This window comes from Rattus norvegicus, chromosome 6, assembly GCF_021556685.1.
Source record: "Rattus norvegicus strain SHRSP/BbbUtx chromosome 6, alternate assembly SHRSP_T2T, whole genome shotgun sequence".
Lineage (NCBI taxonomy): Eukaryota > Metazoa > Chordata > Mammalia > Rodentia > Muridae > Rattus > Rattus norvegicus.
In genome coordinates, this window is record NC_141539.1 from 75,973,240 (window position 1) to 75,996,020 (window position 22,781).

General features: G+C 39.6%; 1 protein-coding gene across 16 annotated transcripts in view; it reads left to right on the forward strand.

The window, feature by feature from the left end:
* The window catches only part of Nubpl (NUBP iron-sulfur cluster assembly factor, mitochondrial), a 214,899-nt gene that overhangs the window by 44,789 nt on the left and 147,329 nt on the right, over window positions 1-22,781 (forward strand). For 11 of the 16 annotated variants that reach the window (XR_015621755.1, XM_087552646.1, XM_087552649.1 and 8 more), the window contains one exon: window positions 5,356-5,446. Coding sequence is in view for 15 of the 16 variants with exons in the window: in XM_087552646.1 (XP_087408772.1) it covers window positions 5,356-5,446 (91 nt within the window). In the remaining variant the exon portion in view is untranslated. Of the gene's footprint in view, window positions 1-5,308; window positions 5,447-16,344; window positions 21,851-22,781 lie in introns of those variants that run through there. The other 5 variants (XM_087552640.1, XM_087552641.1, XM_087552643.1 and 2 more) reach the window with 2 other exon arrangements.

The following is a 22,781-nucleotide window of genomic DNA, read 5'->3' on the forward strand; positions in this document are numbered from 1 at the left end:
TGCTAGGCAAGCACTCTACCACTGAGCTAAATCCCCAACCCCTAAAATGCTCAATTGACATAGATGGAGAAACCAAGATATTCCATGACAAAACCAAATTTACACAATATTTTTCCACAATTACAACCCTACAAAGGATAATAGATGGAAAACTTCAACATGAGGGAAACTACACCCTAGAAAAAGCAAGAAATTAATCTTGCAATGAAACCAAAAGAAGAGAGACACACAAACATAATTCCACCTCTAACAACAAAAATAACAGGTACCAAAAATCACTATTCCTTAATACCTCTTAACAGTAATGGACTCAATTCCCCAATAAAAAGACATAGACTAACAGACTGGATATGTAAAGAGGATCCAGCATTTTGCTGCATACAGGAAACCTACCTCAGAGATAAAGACAGACACTACCTCAGAGTAAAAGGCTGGAAAACAACTTTCCAAGCAAAAAGTCCAAAGAAACAAACTGGAGTAGCCATTCTAATTTCGAATAAAATCGACTTTTAACCAAAAGGTATCAAAAAAGATTAGGAAGGACACTTCATATTCATCAAAGGAAAAATCCACCAAGATGAACTCTCAATCCTAAATATCTATGCTCCAAATGCAAGGGCACTTACATTCATAAAAGAAACCTTACTACGGGGTTGGGGATTTAGCTCAGTGGTTAGAGTGCTTGCCTAGCAAGCGCAAGGCCCTAGGTTTGGTCCTCAGCTCTGAAAAAAAAAAAACCCCCCCCCCCCAAAAACCCCAAAACAAACAAACAAACACCTTACTAAAGCTCAAATCACACATTGCACCCCATATAATAATAGTAGGAGATTTCAACACCCCACTCTCATCAATGGGCAGATCATAGAAACAGAAACTAAGCAGAAACATAGAGAAACTAATGGATGTTATGAACCAAATCGATTTAACAGATATTTATAGAACATTTCATCCTAAAACAAAATAATTTACCTTCTTCTCAGTACCTCCTGGTACCTTCTCCAAAATTAACCATATAATTGGTCACAAAACAGGCCTCAACAGATACAAGAGGATTGAAATAATCCCATGCGTGCTATCAGATCACCACGGACTAAGGTTGGTCTTCAATAACAACAAAAACTAGAAAGCCCACATATACATGGAAGTTGAACAACACTCTACTCAATGACAACTTGGTCAAGGAAGAAATAAAGAAATTAAAGACTTTTTAGAATTTAGTGAAAATGAAGACAGAACATACCCAAACTCATGGGACACAATGATAGCAATGCAAATACACTGAAGAGGAGTAGAAGGCAGGAAATAATCAAAGTCAGGGCTGAAATTAGAGTAGAAACAAAAAGGACTATAGAAAGAATCAACAAAACTGGGATCTGGTTCTTTGAGAAAATCAACAAGATAGATAAACCCTTAGCCAGATTAACCAGAGGGCACAGAGAGACAGTATCCAAATTAACAAAATCAGAAATGAAAAGGGAGACAAAACAACAGAATCTGAGGAAATTAAAAAAAAATCATCAGATTCTCCTACAAAAGCCTATCTTCAACAAAACTGGAAAATCTGGAGGAAATGGACAATTTCCTAGACAGATACCAGGTACCAAAGTTAAATCAGGAACAGATAAACCATCTAAACAATCCCATAACTCCTAAAGAAATAGAAGCAGTTACTAAAAGTCTCCCAACCAAAAAGAGCCCAGGTCCAGATGTTTTTAGTGCAGAATTCTGTCAGACCTTCGTAGAAGACCTAATACCAATACTGTCCAAACTATTCCACAAAATAGAAACAGAAGGAACACTGCCCAATTCCTTCTATGAAGCCACAATTACACTTATACCTAAACCACACAAAGACCCAACAAAGAGAATTTCAGACCAATTTCCCTTATGAATATCAACGTAAAAATACTCAATAAAATTCTCACAAACCAAATCCAAGAACACATCAAAACAATCATCCATCACGATCAAGTAGGCTATATCCCAGGGATGCAGGTATGGTTCAGTATACCGAAATTCATGAACATAATCCACTATATAAACAAATCCAAAGGGAAAAAAAACCACATGATCATCTCATTAGATGCTGAGAAAGAATTTGACAAAGTTCAGCACCCCTCCATGATAAAAGTCCTGGAAAGATCAGGAATTCAAGGCCCAGGAACTAAGCCACTACCCCAAGACTTTACATGGACTGACCCTGGGTTCCAACTGCTTAGGTAGCAATGAATAGCCTAGTAAGTGCACCAGTGGAAGGGGAAGCCTTGGTCCTGCCAAGACTGAACCCCCAGTGGACGTGATTGTTGGGGGGAGGGCAGTACTGGGGGGTAGGATGGGGAGGGGAACACCCATGTAGAAGAGGCGGGGGAGGGGTTAGGGGGATGTTGGCCTGGGAAAGGGAATAACAATTGAAATGTAAATAAGAAATACCCAATTTAATAGAGATGGAGGGAAAAAAAAAAGGAATTCAAGGCCCATACATCAACATAGTAAAAGCAATATACAGCAAACCAGTAGTCAACATCAAACTAAATGGAGAGAAACTTGAAGCAATCTCACTAAAATCAGGGACTAGACAAGGCTGCCCACTCTCTCCCTACCTATTCAATATAGTTCTTGAAGTTCTAGCCAGAGCAATCAGACAACAAAAGGAGGTCAAAGGGATACAAATTGGAAAGGAAGAAGTCAAAATATCACTATTTGCAGATGATATGATAGTGTACTTAAGTGATCCCAAAAGTTCCACCAGAGAACTACTAAAGCTGATAAACAACTTCAGCAAAGTGGCTGGGTATAAGATTAACTCAAATAAATCAGTAGCCTTCCTCTACACAAAAGAGAAACAAGCCGAGAAAGAAATTAGGGAAAGGACATCCTTCACAACAGTACCAAATAACATAAAATACTTTGGTGTGATTCTAACCAAGCAAGTGAAAAATCTGTGTGACAAGAGTTTCAAGTCTCTGAAGAAAGAAATTGAAGAAGACCTCAGAAAATGGAAGATCTCCCATGCTCATGGATTGGCAGGATTAATATAGTAAAAATGGCCATTTTGCCAAAAGCAATCTACAGATTCAATGCAATCCCCATCAAAATACCAACTCAATTCTTCACAGAGTTAGAAAGAGCAATTGGCAAATTTATTTGGAATAACAAAAAACCTAGGATAGCGAAAACTATACTCAACAATAAAAGAATTTCTGGGGAATCACCATCCCTAACATCAAGCAGTATTACAGAGCAATAGTGATAAAAACTGCATGGTATTGGTACAGAGACGGGCAAGCCAACCATAAGAACAACAAAACCAACCAACCAGAGCTCCCAAGGGCTAAACCACCATCCAAAGAGTACAACACATGGACAGACCCATGGCTCCAGCTGCATATGCAGCAGAGGATGGCTTTGTTGGGCACCAATGGAAGGAGAAGCTCTTGGTCCTGCCAAGGCTGGATACCCCAGTGTAGGGGAATGTTCAGTGCTGGGGTGGAGTGGGCAGGAAGGGGTAGTGGTTGGGGAGGGGAGCACTCATATAATAAGGGGAAGGGTGTGGGATAGGGACTTCTGTCAGAGAAATGGGGAAAGGGAATAACATTTGAAAGGTAAATAAAAAACATTCAATAAAAAAGAAAAGATAATCTAGTGTGAAGAAATTGGTGTGCAGTTAGGGATATGACACTTGGTTATTATCAGTTAGACAAAAGCCAGCATTCCTCTGTAAATTTTAAAGCCCTTTCTTCCTCTATCAAAAGAGCTATTTCTCTTATCACTGGCAGAAGGGATAAATGGCCCTCTGTGGTACCTAGTAACATAGCTAAGCTCCCACAGATTTGCAAGTGTCTCAGACCTTGCTAGCATCCTGACTCTTTTCATACAGTCCCTCACCCTAGGGCTCCCCTCCCCCATCATCCTCACAGCCCTGCTATTTTGGCTATGCTCTCTTGGCCCTTGGTCATCTCTTCCTCTCTTGTTCTCCCTACCCCGTGTCCTCTCTTTTCATGGCCAAGTACAGTCTGCTGGCCATGTTCAGTCTACTCCCTTCTCTGTTTGCTCTGGAGTCTTCCAGAAGCCTAGGGTGCTTCTCTCCTCATACCAATAATAAGACCCTTTCACTCATCCATGTCTTAGAGTGGCCATGTCCTCAGTTTGTTTAGTTATGCTTTGTTTTGCTAGAACATTAAGTTAAAAGGTGTTATTTTACTTTAAATCATTTTGATTGAAAACTAGCACTTCACTCACACAAGTTACTGTAAAACCAACACTAATATAGATAAGAAAATGAAAAATAACCTTACATTTTAAAGTTGAGGCTTATTATTTTATACTAGTTTTTTAGCCTTGAAGTTGTCACAGAAGCAATCCTACAATGAGCTACTATCAGAGAAGGTTAGCTATTTGAAATGTTTTTATTCATAATAAATTTAATTCTATTATAATTTGACTAAGTTTCCTTTTTGTTAAATGTAGCAGATTTCCACAGGAATATTCCCCCCTTTTATAGCTGCTACCTCAATTCATTAAATTTTTATATGTAATTATCCTATTAAAAGTAAACTATTCTTTTTGCTTTCTTATTTATTTTAAATTAGTCTGGGATTTCAGACAGACCTCAGTCTCTTCTCCTCACACCTGGGAGACCAAATCACATAAGGATAATAAATACTTTTCTTAGAATTACAAATTGAGTCAGTGTAAGATCAGGAACTTAAATGTTAAATTTACCTTGTTTTGCATATTTATAGAACCAGATGATAAGGGTTGAAAAGTAATTGTGTGTCTGGAAACAGGTATCATGGAAGATTTAGGATTCTTTCAGTTTCCTGAATTTCTTGTTGTAGAGGGATTATGAGTTACCTTGGTAGGATTTGGGGATAGTGGGAGGAGAGATGTCAGGTATGGTGACAGGTATGTGCTGGTAGCCTTATTGCCCATCCCCCACCCCTTGCCAGACACACCACAGAATTCCTTACTTTTTATAGAAGAGTCTTGTTTCCTTTTTTTTTTTTTCATTTTGTAATTCAGGGCCTTCTGGAAGTCAGTGTCCCACCATCTTGGTGTTTTGTTGGGCATTTACTAATCCTTCCAGTCTTGTTTGCCGCTTACTTGTTAGTCAGAAGTTATGCTTAGATCACAAAGGTCTTAGTTTTCTTAAGACTATACAGGAGACCTGAATGAGTGAGTCAGTTATCTAAATCTAATTTTAAAACTATTGTAGGCAATTTATACTTCCTTTTGCTTAGGTTATGATTTTGGAATATTTTATGTTTTTTTTTTTTAACAGGCTTATTACTGTGTAGTCTTTTTTGAGTGTTGGGTCTGATGAATAATCTTAAGATGAATTTGGTTTTCTTGCAGTCTAAGGCGGTCGGCTTGTTGGATGTGGATGTGTATGGGCCTTCCATTCCAAAGATGATGAACCTGAAAGGAAATCCGGAGTTATCACCAAGTAAGTACGGAAGAGATGAAGAGTGCCTACGTTCACTTTGCAGGCACCGTGTATGCTTTACATGTCATGGAGAGGAGCAGTTCAGTCGCCATTGACCAACTGTGTGGAATCCATTGGATCTTGTGACTTGGCCCCGTATACATACATACATACATACATACATACATACATACATACAGTAAGATCATAGTTGCCTTGAGGGATAATGTAAACACAGCATTTGGCACTATTCATGGCACTAGTATTAATAAAATATTAAGTATCTATTGTTTACATTAAGTATGTACATGTATGAGAATATTTGAGTAGAAACATATTTGTATTAAATGAAAATTTTATTTTACAAACATGTTTTTGTTAGATTTTTTTCTTAAAGCATTTACGAACTCTCCACAACAATGGTTTGTTTCCCATAGTGTTACTGCCATTAGTATAGGGAGAAGTAGCTTTGAATAAATCAGTAGTGTATTCACTGTTCTTATTACATATTTTAAGTCTACCAAATATAAAGTCTTAAGTACAGGACATACAGTCATAAAAGTGGTAAAAACTGGCTATTAAAATGGTTTTATGTGAAAATGTTCTAAATAAAATTGATTACTAGCTGTGACAACATAAAATTGAAATTTTATAGGCCTATTTTCTATGGGTCTAACATAAATATATGTACTGATCTATTTATTAGATTATTTAGCTTATAGCATTATTTTTTATTGTAATTAAAAACTGGTTAAACATTGTTTGCTCATTAACATGGTTATGTATATGATTTACTTTCAGACATCAACTATGCTAAAGGCTGGGTTATTCTTTGTGAGTGGTTGACCCAAAGGGTCTTAAATTGCAAGCAACCCCTTATGTAGTTTTTCCTTATCTCATGAAAATACAAGGGAAAGGTTTCTGCTTTTGTTCCAGCACAGTTTGCAACATGTGCCATGAACAACGGTGAGTGTTAACCAAGGAAGAGTGGAAATGACTCCAGGCACGCTGAGTGTGTGTGTCTCTAAGGACAGCATGAAAACTGGCCCTCCGGCCCAGGTGTGACTGAGCACAGCTGTCCTTTCCCAGGGTCTGCTCAGGGTATGCTAGTGAGAATGCTTGAGGGGACTTCAGTGCATAGAAACCTTGGGAAGCCTGAAAAACAAAACAACCCCAACTGTTTGGTGCCAACAGGGTGATCTTGGTTCCCTAGGAAACAAACAGGATAACTTAGGTGTTCAGTCCCAAGTGTGAATTCTTAACAGTATGTTTTTTTTTTTTGAGTCTTAGAAAAAGTTGCTACCATGGTACTAACAGGTCTGATTTTGACATTTCTGTACTTTGTCATGTTAATTTGCCTTGTTATTCTGTTACAGTGAACACAACACACATAATATTATCTAAATAGCGATACAGAGAGGGCTTGGGAGAGATTCTGGTGAATTGGCCTTCCTTTTCCTGGACCCAGCTGGGACCCTGGAGTCAGACAGCTTCAGTGTTGTCTCTTTTCTTCATATTTAAACGGGTGCAATAATGCGGTTTTCATCGACCTGCTCGTTAAAACCCCGTGGTAAAGTGGAGATTGTGCATTACTCCCATTCTCTTTATATTAGTTTTCTTACTGAGAGAATTCCACAATTTGTGGAATTAGGACATTATAGAGTTGATTACCAAAAGAAGTGTTATATTTTATCTAGAATAGTGAATTCGCTAATTGATCTAGAAAAGTAAATTCACTAATTGATGTAAAAACCCAAAGTTTACAATAGTTTTTGGTTTCTTTCTTTTTTTAAAAATTTTAATTGAAAGTAGATTCTGCTCTCATATAATACATATTGACCTAACTTTCCATCACCTCCCCCTCCTTCAGGTCCACTTCCTCTCCAGTTTCCTTTTCAGAAAAAGGCAGGCTCCCTGTAACCATGCATCTGCTTCTGCTCCCCAGAACTCGATAAAAACCCGTCCCCGGTCTTGCTGGGCGCGCCAGTCCTCCCGAGCTGACTGAGACGCCCGCAGGTACCTGTGTACCCGGACAATAAACCCTCTTGCTGATTGCAAAAAAGAAAAGAAAAAAAAGAAAAGAAAAAAAAAGAAAAAGGCAGGCCTCCAAGAGACAATAGCAAAACAGGACAAAACAAGATACAGTAAGGCGAGGCAAGATAAGGCAACCTGATAGGAGTCCAAGAGCAGGCAAGAGAGTGAGAGAAATACCTGCTCTTACTGTTAGAAGTCCCTCACAAAAACACAAGAAAACAAGTTAGCATCCATAAATATGCTCAGAAGACCTGGCACAGACTCTTGCGGCCTTGTGCTGGCCACTTCAGTCTCCAGGTGCCCATATGTACCCTGCTTAGTTGATTTGGTGTGCCATGTTCTCCTGGTGTCTTCTATACCCTTCCTCTCTTCTGAGGGGTTCTCTGACTCCAAGAGAGGGCGCTCCTATTTAAACACTCTGCTCCCATTTGCTGCCAGAGAAAGTCTCTCTGATGACTGCTGGACAAGGCACTGTTCTTTGAGTATAGCATTATATCATTAGGAATCATTTTTGTCTGTTTGTCTGTCCATCTGTCAATCTCTCCGTCTGTCCTAGATGTTTTGTGTCAGGAGTCTTAGGTTTAGTATTTTCTTTGACTATTGTTTCTTCTATTGCTTCTTCAGTGCCTGAATTCTCTCCTCCATCTCTTGTATTCTGTTGGCAAAGCTTGCCTCTGTAGTTCCTGTTCACATTCCTAAAATTTTCATTTCCAGAATTCCCTCAGTTTGTGTTTTCTTTATTGCTTCTGTTTTCATTTTCAAGTCTTGAACAGTTTTATTTGTTTCCTCAACTGTTTTTTCTTGGCTTTCTTTAAGGGATATATTTATTTTCTCCATTTGTATTTTCCTGGCTTTCTTTGAGGGATTTATTCATTTCCTCCTATTGTTTGTTTGTGTTTTTTTCTGGATTTCTTTAAGGGATTTATCCCTAAACTATCTCAGAGGTGAGGTAGTGTGATGTCTACTTAGCTTGTAGAAAGCATATTTACAAGAACATCAACAGGTTGACATTGTTTTGACAGCCCGTCAGAACAGTGGCTTGTTGCTGAAGCTTGTATTTGTGCCTGAATATAAAGCCTTGTTTTTTTTTTTTTAAAGAACAAATGCCAATTGTTTTTCATTTCAATTTGTGAAGAAACACAGCACTCAAATGTCACATTATAGTCCAGCCAAAGCATACTCTTAAGCATAATTAGTTGAGTAGAAAGTTTTTGGTTGAAGGAGCAAATAAATATTAAATTGTAGTTGCTATCAAGAATACGTTGACAGGTTTCATGAATTCATGTATGTGTGTGTGTGTGTGCGTGTGTGTATGTGTGTATGTGTGTGTGTATGTGTGTATGTGTGTGTGTATGTGTGTGTGTGTGTGTGTGTGTGTGGTGTGTGTGTGTGTATATGTGTGTGTATGTGTGTGTGTGTGTGCCTGCCTGTGGAGGACAAACACTGGCTGTCTTCCCTGATCACTTTTCAGCTTATTTTTTGAGGCAGGATTTTCCGCTGAGTCTGGGTTTCACCATTTCAGCCGCACAGGCTAGGCGGCTAGCTGCCGGGATCCTGCCTCTCTAGCATTGTGGTTTCAGATCATGTGCCACCACACCTGGACTTTGCGTGATGCCAAGCGACTGAGCTCAGGTCCTTCTGTAGGAAGCACTTTACCACGGGCGCATCATCCCTGCCTTCTGTGTGATAAGCGTTCTAAAGTGCCATTTGTTGGTAGAGATCACTGCCCTCTTTCACATTTTGTGCTACTAATTCAATGCCAGAGTATCTGTGGATTTATTGAGCTTAGTTTTATCGAGGAGTGTCTTTTAATGTACTGAGCTAATGAAGTAAGAAAGTTTTAAGAGCTGCAGCAAGAGGGTACTAAGATGGAAATGTCGGATAATTTTATTGAGGATGTACAGTGCATATTAATGACTGAGTAAGGAGATCCACACCAGTCTTTTGTATTGTTGTGAGACAGTAATTTTGCACCAGATATAGCTTTCTTCTGCTTTTTCAAGGAATGGATGTATATGTGGCTTATGGGAATTTGGAAAATCAAAATGAGAAAATAACTTTCTATAATAACACTTAGGATTTTGAGGAAGGGACAAAGAGTTCTTTTTTCCTTTAGCTAATTTAATTGTGTAAAGGATGAGAATTAATTCTAGTTATTTCAATGGAGATTTTAGTTGGTAAAGCTGTTGCTATGTCTGTCCAAGTGTGACTCTGGTGGAGGACCCAGAACTTCTGACTTAGTTGGTGTTGATCATTGTCCTTTGAACTGGCCTTCACCTGATGACAAAGGTCTTCTGGTTATCTTTGGGGAAGATAATGGGTGTATTTCAGAATTTTTAAATTTCATTTTGCCTGCTCATCAAGGTCCTGTTCTTTTTTTCTTTTGTACTTGAACTCTTTGGTGAGGGGAAAGAATCTTAATGACAGTTTGCTCGTGCTTTAGACATTTTATCCCTGAAATATCTCAGAGGTGAGGTAGTTGGTCTTTGAAGAATTTCCTCGCTGTAGGTTATCAAGCCTAAAGACATGTGTGCTTGTGTGTGTGTGTGTGTGTGTGTGTGTCTGTATATATGTGTGATAGTTTATTGGAGACACTTGACCTACCTGTGTCATGTGTAACATGTTTTTCTTTGACATTCTGAAGCTAGGAATAACTAGTTAGTTACTTCTTAGGTTTTTTTTTTTTCTTTTTTTTTTTCCGGGGCTGGGGACCGAACCCAGGACCTTGCGCTTCCTAGGTAAGCGCTCTACCACTGAGCCAAATCCCCAACCCCACTTCTTAGGTTTTTATTGCTCTGCTGCACACTGTCTTAGCTGGGTCTCACAGCTGGTATAGTCATTGGGAAAGTACCTGTTTAAAATAGTGGTTCTCAAACAGTGGCGACACCAGCCACCCGAGAGCACTGGTGTCCTGCCTCTTGATGACTTTGCTCGTTGCATCCAAGGCCTGCTTTAAAATGCATAGATTATTATAAGTACAATGTACTTGTCATGTGGCCTATCTGATAAGGTTAAGTATACTTTACATTTCACTTAAAAAAAAAAAACCAAGCAACCCTATATAATGAGTAATCTCCCTTTGAGCATTATGGTCCAAGGAATGGGATATTTTTTAATATTTAGTAAACCATCTTCATTTGCTAGATCATATCAGTCTTGTCTAGGATCTTAGCTTTGAGCTCTCCTGGGCATCTCCATCTTGGTAAATGATGTATCCCTGCATGCTGAACTTCTGCAGAACAAAGCACTCTCTGCTTTTGCACACCATTTGAGTTTGGGCTATGACTCTTTGCTGAGTGACAGATGCTTACATTGTCATGTTACAGTCGCTATCCATAGTCCCTGTATGAATTGCTGCAGCTTAATAGAGTCACAGTTCAGAGGAATGCAGTCCTCACAGTCAGGAAGACAAGATGGAGGAAAAGGCCTTTATCTTTTCCCTTTTATTTCAGTGCAGGACCCCAGACTGTAGGATAGTGTGACCATATTTAGGCTGGGTCTTTCCTACTCAATTAAACCCTCACAGATATACCCGAAGGTGTGCTATATTAATCTCATAGGTCTGCTCGTCTTTCTTTCATTTTTCTCTTTCTAAAAAAGATAAAATTTGAGACTGGGGTTGTCTTAGTTAGGATTTCATTGCTGATAAGAGACACCATGAGTAAAGGAAAGCATTTGATTGGTGCTGGCTTTGCAGTTTCAGAGGTTCAGTCCATTTTCGTCCTGACAGGAAGCAAGGCAGTGCAGGCAGATATGGTACTAGAAGAGCCGAGAGTTCTACATCTTGATGCAAATGAAGACTGTCTTCTGAAGACAGCCAGCAGGAGCCTTTCTTCTACTCTGGACAGAGCTTAAGCATAGGTGCCTCATAGTCCACCCCCATAGTGACACACATCCTCCAACAAGGCCATGCCTACTCAACATTGCCACACCCCCTAGTAGGTTACTTCTTATGGACCCAGCATATTTAGACCACCACAGGGTGCTATCATGTCCAACAATGCCATTGGTGTATTTGTTGTTGTCTTGAGACAGATTCTCACCCTGTAGTTTTTGGATGGCTTGGAAGTTGATATGTAGACCAGGCTGGGTTCAAACTGACTGAGATCAGCCTGATTCTGCCCTCCAGAGTCCTTGCATTAAAGGCGTTCACTTGCCTCTTATTTTAGGCACCGTGGTGGCAACCAACTTTCCATAGGCTCTGAGCAACTGCGCAAAGCTGTTGCTTCAAGCCTGAGCATTGCGTATGTCTCATCTCGTCTATAGTGAGACCGCCTCTAAACAGCACAGTGCCTGGACCTGAGAAGATGTGGAATTCTTCCCAAATGCTGCTGCTCTAAGAGACTGTAAAAGACTTTGGGATGATTCCCCACATTTATTAAATGAATTATTTCAAGCAGTTTTAAACCTCAAGGGAATATTCGTATGATTTTTAGAAATAGCTTAAAAGTTGCCTTGAAGAAGTTACACAGAATAAAATGGCTGGCTTGTACTGTTTCTTTTTTCTTTTCAATTTGGTAACTTTGATTTTTTTAAATGTATATTTGTTAATATTAAAGTCTAAAGCTGAATATTTAACTTCTTTTTAACTTCTTTAAGAACAGGACAGCCTAGTGGCTGTTTTTTTTGTTTTTTTGTTTGTTTTTTGTTTTTTTGTTTTTGTTTTGTTTTTTTTTTTTTTTTGAGAGAGAGAGAGAGAGAGAGAGAGAGAGAGAGAGAGAGAGAGAGAAACATGGATGCATGTGTCTATGTGTGCACAATGTGGAAGCAAGGATAGGACCTTGAATGTTTTTTTTCTGTCATTTTCTGCATTACTGATTGAAACTGTCGCAGCTAGGCTGGTTGACAAGTGAGTCCTTAAGATCTGCTTACCCACCCTCCCAGATACTGGGGTTGTCAGCACTGCCCTCGTCTAGATTTTATGTGAGTAGTAGCAATTCAAACTAAAGCCTCATGTTTGCACAGCAACTGTTTTTATTGGTTGAACTATCTCCCCATTTCCAGGGCTAGGTTTTAACTGATGGCCATTGATCTTTTTATAATTTGGCTCATTTCAAACAAATAATTGTACAATCTGATAACAGATGTTTTGCATATAACCCATGAGTCTCAAGTAGCAAGAGTATTTTGTCAGATTTGGGCAAGCATAGTAACTAACGGTTAGGCTATTGTAGTTCTAATGATCAGGAGGAACTGAGTCCAGATGGTTGTATTTGGATGCCTCAGTAGGTTCCATAGGCAGTGGAAAAACAATTATGTTTTTATATAAATGAGTTTTCATATAAATGATCACCACACATTCTGTGACTAAAGAGGAGCACAGATGCACATATTTAAGCAAAACAGTGCCTGTTTAAGAAAATCTTGTCCCTTGCATCTTCACTATTGAAGGAGGTATTATTTTTGTTAGCAAACATTTACTGTCTTCTGAGTAGTTAATAGGCATGAGAAATAGTTGACTCCTGGCTATGAGGTCAAACTATGCTTGCTCTCCTCTCTAAGGTGTGTGTGGTGGAAACATCAGCATGGCATTTGGAGACCTAAATATGCTGTCTAGGGTAATATGGAATAAGGGAAACCTTTCATCTTCTAGTGTCTTCCCCAACTTCTTCAGTGAATGCGTGTGGGCCTTGACTTAAGGAAAAATACATTTAGACTTTGAACTTGAGTTACTTATTTGTGTGTGTATGTGTGGGCAGACGTGCTACAGTACACACGTGGAGGTCAGAGACTGACCTGCAGGAGTTAGCTCTGTCCGTCTACTTTCTACGTCCTGGGAATCAGACTCGGGTTGTCATGTTGGGCGCAGTGCGCTTGCTCCCTAAGGGGTCTCGCTGGCAAGTTTGTATCTGATAAATGACTCTATAGTATCATGCATTCATCATTTGAAAAACATTATTAATTGACTTATAAAGGTTTGTGAATTTCATTTTGTGATTTTTAAAATCACATTTGTTGATTGACATTATTACTTATAAAATAATTCTTTTAAATATTAGGAATTTATAAAATTCATGGTCAGATACAGGTTTTCTAAAAATTTTATTTATTCAAATTTTAAAAAATTTTCTATAGGCAACAAATAGTGTCAGTTGTACTTTTGAAATAATTGTTTCATTTTGTGTGATGAATACCTAACTCAATAGCCTTTATTGCCTGTCTTCCTTTGAGGTAAAGATGCGCCCCATGAAAAATGGCTGCAGTTCAATGTGCAGCTCACAGCCCGTGCTAGGGTTTTCTATGGGAAAACCACTGTAATTCAGAGGTGCTCTATGTATTTCCTCATATGTCCACAGAATGTCAATGACCTGTTCTCCAGGGTTGACATCTAATGAATCAAATTACTTTGTAGTACATAATTGATCACCTTCTCAGCAGGTCTGTTTTCCCTGTGAGTGCCTGGCAGTGATGAACACAGTGACTGTAGGCTGTGCTGCTGCCGTCATGACCCAAAGACTGCCTGCCATCCTTGCCGACCGTGCTTAGTATCATTAGTGAGAAAGAACGCTGGTCAAGCTCTGAGTACCGTGGCTTCCCTCCATACAGAGCTTAGTACACCTATGACAGCAGTCATGTCGGTTCCTAGGGTGTTAAAGGGTTCTTGGTGATCTCTGCAGAATCAGTGACCTTTCTTGGATAACTGATGGTTCAGCCAAAAGTCAGAGGTCTCTCTCTGGTTTAGTAATCGTTAGGGGTGTACAGTCCTGTGGAATAAGTTACTGATTCTTTTACTGAATCCCATGGAGGTGAGTGCCTTATGAGCAGAGCAGTTCTATTGGAGTCCAGAACATTAAGATACACTGTGGAAGTTCTGTAGGCATCCCATTGGGTCATCTCTCCTTCTTACTAGTGCTGTTGTCTGAAACCCTCTAAGCACATTTTCAAAGCTGTTATAGCTGAACACGAGTGTAATAAAGCTGTTGTCATGTTGGGATAAAGATGGGAATTGTCCCTAAGCTGCCTCCTGTTGTCAAAACACTTAGATGTCACTGCAATGAACTGCATGCTAGCACATCCAGGTAATACGTAAGAAGTCAGAGGAGGGAAGGATGGAGGACTGGGAGGTAAAGAACGGTTCTATGAAGATCATAGCCTCAAGCAAGACTTTAAGAGAATGAGGAAATGGGCCTGTGATTTTTACCTCTATGATAGGGTCCTGTGGTAGGAAGATCTTGGACTTCAGAATTAGACTGATTCAGTCCCTAGCTGTGATGATGCAATTTAAGAGCATCTGTGAACTGAGAAGCAATCTGCTTCTTTCTATGAATTCTTTCACCTCTTCTTACTCCTATTGATTATTTCTGTTCCCTTCTCCCAACGTCTAAATTCCTTATCCCTAAGGAGTTGTCCAGCAGTTAACCATTGTGAGATAATTAATCTATACATTGCAGTCACACTTTTGCATATTCAGTAGAAGCAGCCTTGCAGTCCTGGAATTTTATATTTGTCTCCCTGTTTTGTATTTAGCTACTTTTACCCTCACATAAATGTAGACTGTTTCTCAGCATTACTTACGAAGAGACATCTTCTACCTTTTACGGTTAGCCAGCAATCGTCCTTGGAAGTCAGACCTATAGCACCTAACTGCTGATTATTACTTTCCAACAGTTATAGCAATAAACTAGAATCTGGTTTCAATGTTGCATCTTTGCTGTCAACAAAATGAATGTGATGTTGTAGCATTGAACCAGTGAAGAAGGTAGGGGAGTTTGAGTATTGGGGAGAGGATCTCATGCCTTGCTGTCTAGAAAGCTTGTACCTGGCTGCAAAAGGTAGATCTCCATATATGTTTTCCCATTCTGTTGCTATAAGAACTACCTATTCTAGTTTTGTTTTCTCTGATAACATGATATTTGTACACCATGATCTTGGCTTTAATTTTTTCCCCACTGAGCATCTTCAGCTCTTCAAAGAATGCCATCAGTTGAAAGCAGCAGTTAAAAGTCATGTTGGCAGGGTGCTTTAAAAAATTGAAAGGATGTATGTTGTATGGAGTTGCAATAAATACATGGATTTGAAAATTCCTAATGCTATCATTGGGAACTTTCAGGCAGGATGCTCTCAAAATAAACACCTTTGTTCTGCAGCTCTGTCTTGATTTTCTGACCAATCCAGATTCCTAAAGCATATCTTGATACTACTCTTAGAGATAAAGTCAATAAATACATTAGTTTTAATATCTGTCTTAATAATCATTGTGAAACTACACATCTCTTATTAAAGATGCTTGAAGCCTTTAAAAGAACCTGCTTTCTCTTGCTTTTTCTCTCCCTCCTCTTCTCTCTCTGCATATGTGCTTTCTCTCTTTCTCTTCCCCCACCTCTCCCCTTTCTCCCTCCCCATGGTGACTTTCCTGGCCTTGATTCTTGGTGAGAGCAGTCTCCCAAGAAAACTGCATTTATTTAAAACAATAACAACAACAAAAGGAACTTACATGGAGACTCTGTTAGCTTTTGTCTGTCTTTCAGACAGGATCTCAGTCCGGCTGACCTCAGACTAGCTGTGTAAGTGAGACTAAGCTTTTAGTGATCCTAATAGGGTCTCACACAAGTGTGCAGTGCTGAGCACTGACCTCAGGGCCTCTCAGTGTTAGGTAAGCTCTTTACCACTGAGCTACATGCCTTAGCCCTGCCTTAGTAATTTTAATTTGATACATTTAATCAAATTAGAAATATATATGAATGAGATGACATTTTGTTGCAGATGAAAGAAAATTTAAAACCACAGTAGTAAAAACAAGAAACTAATTTCTCAGGGTTGGGGATTTAGCTCAGTGGTAGAGCGCTTGCCTAGCAAGCGCAAGGCCCTGGGTTCGGTCCCCAGCTCCGGAAAAAAAAAAAAAAAAAAAGACTTGTAAAAAAGAAACTAATTATCCCTGCCCGCAGCAGCTCTCTGCTCCCAAACCCCGTGGGAGAGAGACCTCACCGCCTGGTCAGGTGGGCACTCCTGAGGTTGCAGAGCGGAAGAGACCACCAACACTGCCCATCCCTGCTCACATCCCTGGCCCAAGAGGAAACTGTATACGGCCTCTGGATCCCCGTAGAGGAGAGCCCAGGAGCAGCAAATCCACTGCGTCTGAGACACCGCCAGAACCGGAAGGGACCGACCTGATAAACAGTTCTCTGCACCCAAATCCCATGGGAGGGAGAGCTAAACCTTCAGAGAGGCAGACACGCCTGGGAAACCAGAAGAGACTGCACTCTGCACACATCTCTGACGCCAGAGGAAAATACCAAATGCCATCTGGAACCCTGGTGTACAGAAGATCCCAGAAAGGGTGGCACAGATCTTCCTGGTTGCTGCCTCCTCAGAGAGCTCGTAGGCAGCACCCCATGAGCAAACTTGAGCCTCGGAACCACAGGTAAGACCAACTTTTCTGCTGCAAGCGACCTCCCTGGTGAACTCAAGACACAGGCCCACAGGAACAGCTGAAGACCTGTAGATAGGAAAAACTACACGCCCGAAAGCAGAACACTCTGTCCCCATAACTGGCTGAAAGAAAACAGGTAAAGAGGTCTACAGCACTCCTGACACACAGGCTTATAGGACAGTCCAGCCACTGTCAGAAATAGCAGAACAAAGTAACACTAGAGATAATCTGATGGCGAGAGGCAAGCACAGGAACCCAAGCAACTGAAACCAAGACTACATGGCATCATCGGAGCCCAATTCTCCCACCAAAGCAAACACGGAATATCCAAACACACCAGAAAAGCAAGATCTAGTTTCAAAATCATACTTGATCATGATGCTGGAGGACTTCAAGAGAGACATGAAGAACTCCCTTAGAGAACAAGTAGAAGCTTACAGAGAGGAATCGCAAAAATCCCTGAAAGAATTCCAGGAAAACATAAATAAACAAGTAGAAGCCCATAGAGAGGAGTCACAGAAATCCCTGAAAGAATTCCAGGAAAACATAAATAAACAAGTAGAAGCCCATAGAGAGGAGTCACAAAAATCCCCGAAAGAATTCCAGGAAAACACAATCAAACAGTTGAAGGAATTAAAAATGGAAATAGAAGCAATCAAGAAAGAACACATGGAAACAACCCTGGATATAGAAAACCAAAAGAAGAGACAAGGACCTGTAGATATGAGCTTCACCAACAGAATACAAGAGATGGAAGAGAGAATCTCAGGAGCAGAAGATTCCATAGAAATCATTGACTCAACTGTCAAAGATAATGTAAAGCGGAAAAAGCTACTGGTCCAAAACATACAGGAAATCCAGGACTCAATGAGAAGATCAAACCTAAGGATAATAGGTATAGAAGAGAGTGAAGACTCCCAGCTCAAAGGACCAGTAAATATCTTCAACAAAATCATAGAAGAAAACTTCCCTTACCTAAAAAAAAAGATACCCATAGGCATACAAGAAGCCTACAGAACTCCAATTAGATTGGACCAGAAAAGAAACACCTCCCGTCACATAATAGTCAAAACACCAAACGCACAAAATAAAGAAAGAATATTAAAAGCAGTAAGGGAAAAAGGTCAAGTAACATATAAAGGCAGACCTATCAGAATCACACCAGACTTTTCGCCAGAAACTATGAAAGCCAGAAGATCCTGGACAGATGTCATACAGACCCTAAGAGAACACAAATGCCAGCCCAGGTTACTGTATCCTACAAAACTCTCAATTAACATAGATGGAGAAACCAAGATATTCCATGACAAAACCAAATTTACACAATATCTTTCTACAAATCCAGCACTACAAAGGATAATAAATGGTAAAGCCCAACATAAGGAGGCAAGCTATACCCTAGAAGAAGCAAGAAACTAATCATCTTGGCAACAAAACAAAGAGAAGAAAAGCACACAAACATAACCTCATATCCAAATATGAATATAACAGGAAGCAATAATCACCATTCCTTAATATCTCTCAATATCAATGGCCTCAACTCCCCAATAAAAAGACATAGATTAACAAACTGGATATGCAACGAAGACCCTACACTCTGCTGCCTATAGGAAACACACCTCAGAGACAAAGACAGACACTACCTCAGAGTGAAAGGCTGGAAAACAACTTTCCAAGCAAATGGTTGGAAGGAGCAAGCTGGAGTAGCCATTCTAATATCAAATAAAATCAATTTTCAACTAAAATTCATCAAAAAAGATAAGGCAGGACACTTCATGTTCATCAAAGGAAAAATCCACCAAGATGAACTCTCAATCCTAAATATCTATGCCCCAAATACAAGGGTACCTACATATGTAAAAGAAACCTTACTAAAGCTCAAAACACACATTGCACCTCACACAATAATAGTAGGAGATTTCAACATCCCACTCATCAATGGACAGATCATGGAAACAGAAATTAAACAAAGACGTAGACAGACTAAGAGAAGTCATGAGCCAAATGGACTTAACAGATATTTATAGAACATTCTATCCTAATGCAAAAGGATGTCCCTTATGAATATCGACGCAAAAATATTCAATAAAATTCTGGCAAACTGAATCCAAGAGCACATCAAAACAATCATCCACCATGATCAAGTAGGCTTCATCCCAGGCATGCAGGGATGGTTTAATATACGGAAAACCATCAACGTGATCCATTATATAAACAAACTGAAAGAACAGAACCACATGATCATTTCATTAGATGCTGAGAAAACATTTGACAAAATTCAACACCCGTTCATGATAAAAGTCCTGGAAAGAATAGGAATCCAAGGTCCATACCTAAACATAGTAAAAGCCATATACAGCAAACCAGTTGCTAACATTAAACTAAATGGAGAGAAACTTGAAGCAATCCCACTAAAATCAGGGACTAGACAAGGCTGCCCACTCTCTCCCTACTTATTCAATATAGTTCTTGAAGTTCTAGCCAGAGCAATCAGACAACAAAAGGAGGTCAAGGGGATACAGATTGGAAAAGAAGAAGTCAAAATATCACTATTTGCAGATGATATGATAGTATATTTAAGTGATCCCAAAAGTTCCACCAGAGAACTACTAAAGCTGATAAACAACTTCAGCAAAGTGGCTGGGTATAAAATTAACTCAAAATAAATCAGTAGCCTTCCTCTACACAAAAGAGAAACAAGCCGAGAAAGAAATTAGGGAAACGACACCCTTCATAATAGTCGCAAATAATATAAAATACCTCGGTGTGACTTTAACCAAGCAAGTAAAAGATCTGTACAATAAGAACTTCAAGACTCTGAAGAAAGAAATTGAAGAAGACCTAAGAAGATGGAAAGATCTCCCATGCTCATGGATTGGCAGGATTAATATAGTAAAAATGGCCATTTTACCAAATGTGATCTACAGATTCAATGCAATCCCCATCAAAATACCAATCCAATTCTTCAAAGAGCTAGACAGAACAATTTGCAAATTCATCTGGAATAACAAAAAACCCAGGATAGCTAAAACTATCCTTAACAATAAAAGGACTTCAGGGGGAATCACTAACCCTGAACTCAAGCAGTATTACAGAGCAATAGTGATAAAAAAAACTGTGTGGTATTGGTTCAGAGACAGACAGATAGACCAATGGAACAGAATTGAAGACCCAGAAATGAACCCACACACCTATGGGCACTTGATTTTTGACAAAGGAGCCAAAACCATCAAATGGAAAAAAGACAGCATTTTCAGCAAATGGTGCTGGTTCAACTGGAGGTCAACATGTAGAAGAATGCAGATCGATCCATGCTTATCACCCTGTACAAAGCTTAAGTCCAAGTGGATCAAGGACCTCCACATCAACGCAGACACACTGAAACTAATAGAAGAAAAACTAGGGAAGCATCTGGAACACATGGGCACTGGAAAAAATTTCCTGAACAAAACACCAATGGCTTATGCTCTAAGATCAAGAATCGACAAATGGGATCTCATAAAACTGCAAAGCTTCTGTAAGGCAAAGGACACTGTGGTTAGGACAAAACGGCAACCAACAGATTGGGAAAAGATCTTTACCAATCCTACAACAGATAGAGGCCTTATATCCAAAATATACAAAGAACTCAAGAAGTTAGACTGCAGGGAAACAAATAACCCTATTAAAAAATGGGGTTCAGAGCTAAACAAAGAATTCACAGCTGAGGAATGCCGAATGGCTGAGAAACACCTAAAGAAATGTTCAACATCTTTAGTCATAAGGGAAATGTCAATCAAAACAATCCTGAGATTTCGCCTCACACCAGTGAGAATGGCTAAGATCAAAAACTCAGGTGACAGCAGATGCTGGCGAGGATGCAGAGAAAGAGGAACACTCCTCCAGTGTTGGTGGGATTGCAGAGTGGTACAACCATTCTGGAAATCAGTCTGGAGGTTCCTCAGAAAATTGGACATTGAACCGCCTGAGGATCCAGCTATACCTCTCTTGGGCATATACCCACAAGATGCCCCAACATATAAAAAAGACATGTGCTCCACGACGTTCATCGCAGCCTTATTTATAATAGCCAGAAGCTGGAAAGAACCCAGATGCCCTTCAACAGAGGAATGGATACAGAAAATGTGGTACATCTACACAATGGAATATTACTCAGCTATCAAAAACAATGACTTTATGAAATTTGTAGGCAAATGGTTGGAACTGGAAAATATCATCCTGAGTGAGGTAACCCAATCACAGAAAAACACACATGGTATGCACTCATTGATAAGTGGCTATTAGCCCAAATGCTTGAATTACCCTAGATGCCTAGAACAAATGAAAGTCAAGAAGGATGATCAAAATGTGAATGCTTCACTCCTTCTTAAAAGGGGAACAAGAATACCCGTGGCAGGGAATAGAGAGGCAAAGATTAAAACAGACACAGAAGGAACACCCATTCAGAGCCTGCCCCACATGTGGCCCACACATATACAGCCATCCAATTAGACAAGATAGATGAAGCAAAGAAGTGCAGACCGACAGGAGCCGAATGTAGATCGCTCCTGAGAGACACAGCCAGAATACAGCAAATACAGAGGCGAATGCCAGCAGCAAACCACTGAACTGAGAAAGGGACCCCCGTTGAAGGAATCAGAGAAAGAACTGGAAGAGCTTGAAGGGGCCTGAGACCGCATACGTACAACAATGCCAAGCAACCAGAGCTTCCAGGGACTAAGCCACTACCTAAGGACTATACATGGACTGACCCTGGACTCTGACCTCATAGGTAGCAATGAATATTCTAGTAAGATCACCAGTGGAACGGGAAGCTCTTGGTCCTGCCAAGACTGAACCCCCAGTGAACTAGATTGTTGCGGGGAGGGCCGCAATGGAGGGAGGATGGGGAGGGGAACAGCCATTAAGAAGGGGAGGGGAGGGATTAGGGGGATGTTTGCCGGGAAACCGGGAAAGGGAACAACACTCGAAATGTACATAAGAAATACTCAAGTTCAGAAAAAAAAAAAAAAAGAAGAATTTCACAGGAGGAATTCCAAAGAAGAATGGTCAGATATTAATCCATATACATACACCACATACACACAAATATTCAAGCAGACTTTGCGTGTGTGCGTGCTCACGCGCGCGTGCGCGCACACACACATACACACACACACACACACACACATACACACACACACGTCTACTTTTCATGAATGGACCAGATAGAAGGCCTCTATCTATATAATTGTAAATAAGTGTAAAAGTTTGTGATTTTTATCTACTCTCGCGTGCACATTGTGTTAATGTATAATGCTACATACAGAAAGATGTACACAAGTATGTATGTATATTTGTGTGTGTGCCTTTCCGTGCGGGCAAAAATAATAAAGAAAAACAGGCTATCAACTTGAGAGGGTATGGGAGTGGATCCAATAGAGGCTGAGAGAAGAAAGGGGGGGATGATTTGATGTAAATTTATTTCAGTTAAATGCATATATTAAAAAAAAAGAAAAAAAAAGAAACTAATTTCTCTTCCACGTGAGAGGTTGGCAGCCACCAGTATTGATGTAACATTTCTATCACACGAAGGCACTGGGGGCCTAAATCTCTTCTACTTCACCACCTTATTATTCTTAGAGGCTTTTAATATGAAAAATGTAGAATAATTTGCTTAAGGTCCCCAGCTATGGTAGAACATTTAAGGTAAGGTGACATTAAGATAATTGGATTTATTCCATTTATTAGCTTACTAGATTTACATGTTATATACATTTTGGTTGTTAAGATTTACAAGGCATCCATGTGACACAGTTGAGATGCTTTAGAGAATTAGTTTACTTGGTTTGTAAATGTAGGTTTAAGTAACTTAATTTAACTAGTTTATAATTGAAGATAAATTTTTAGGGTAATTTAATCTGTAACAAACTGAATATGAATAAAATATACAAGTAATTTTTTATTTCAATA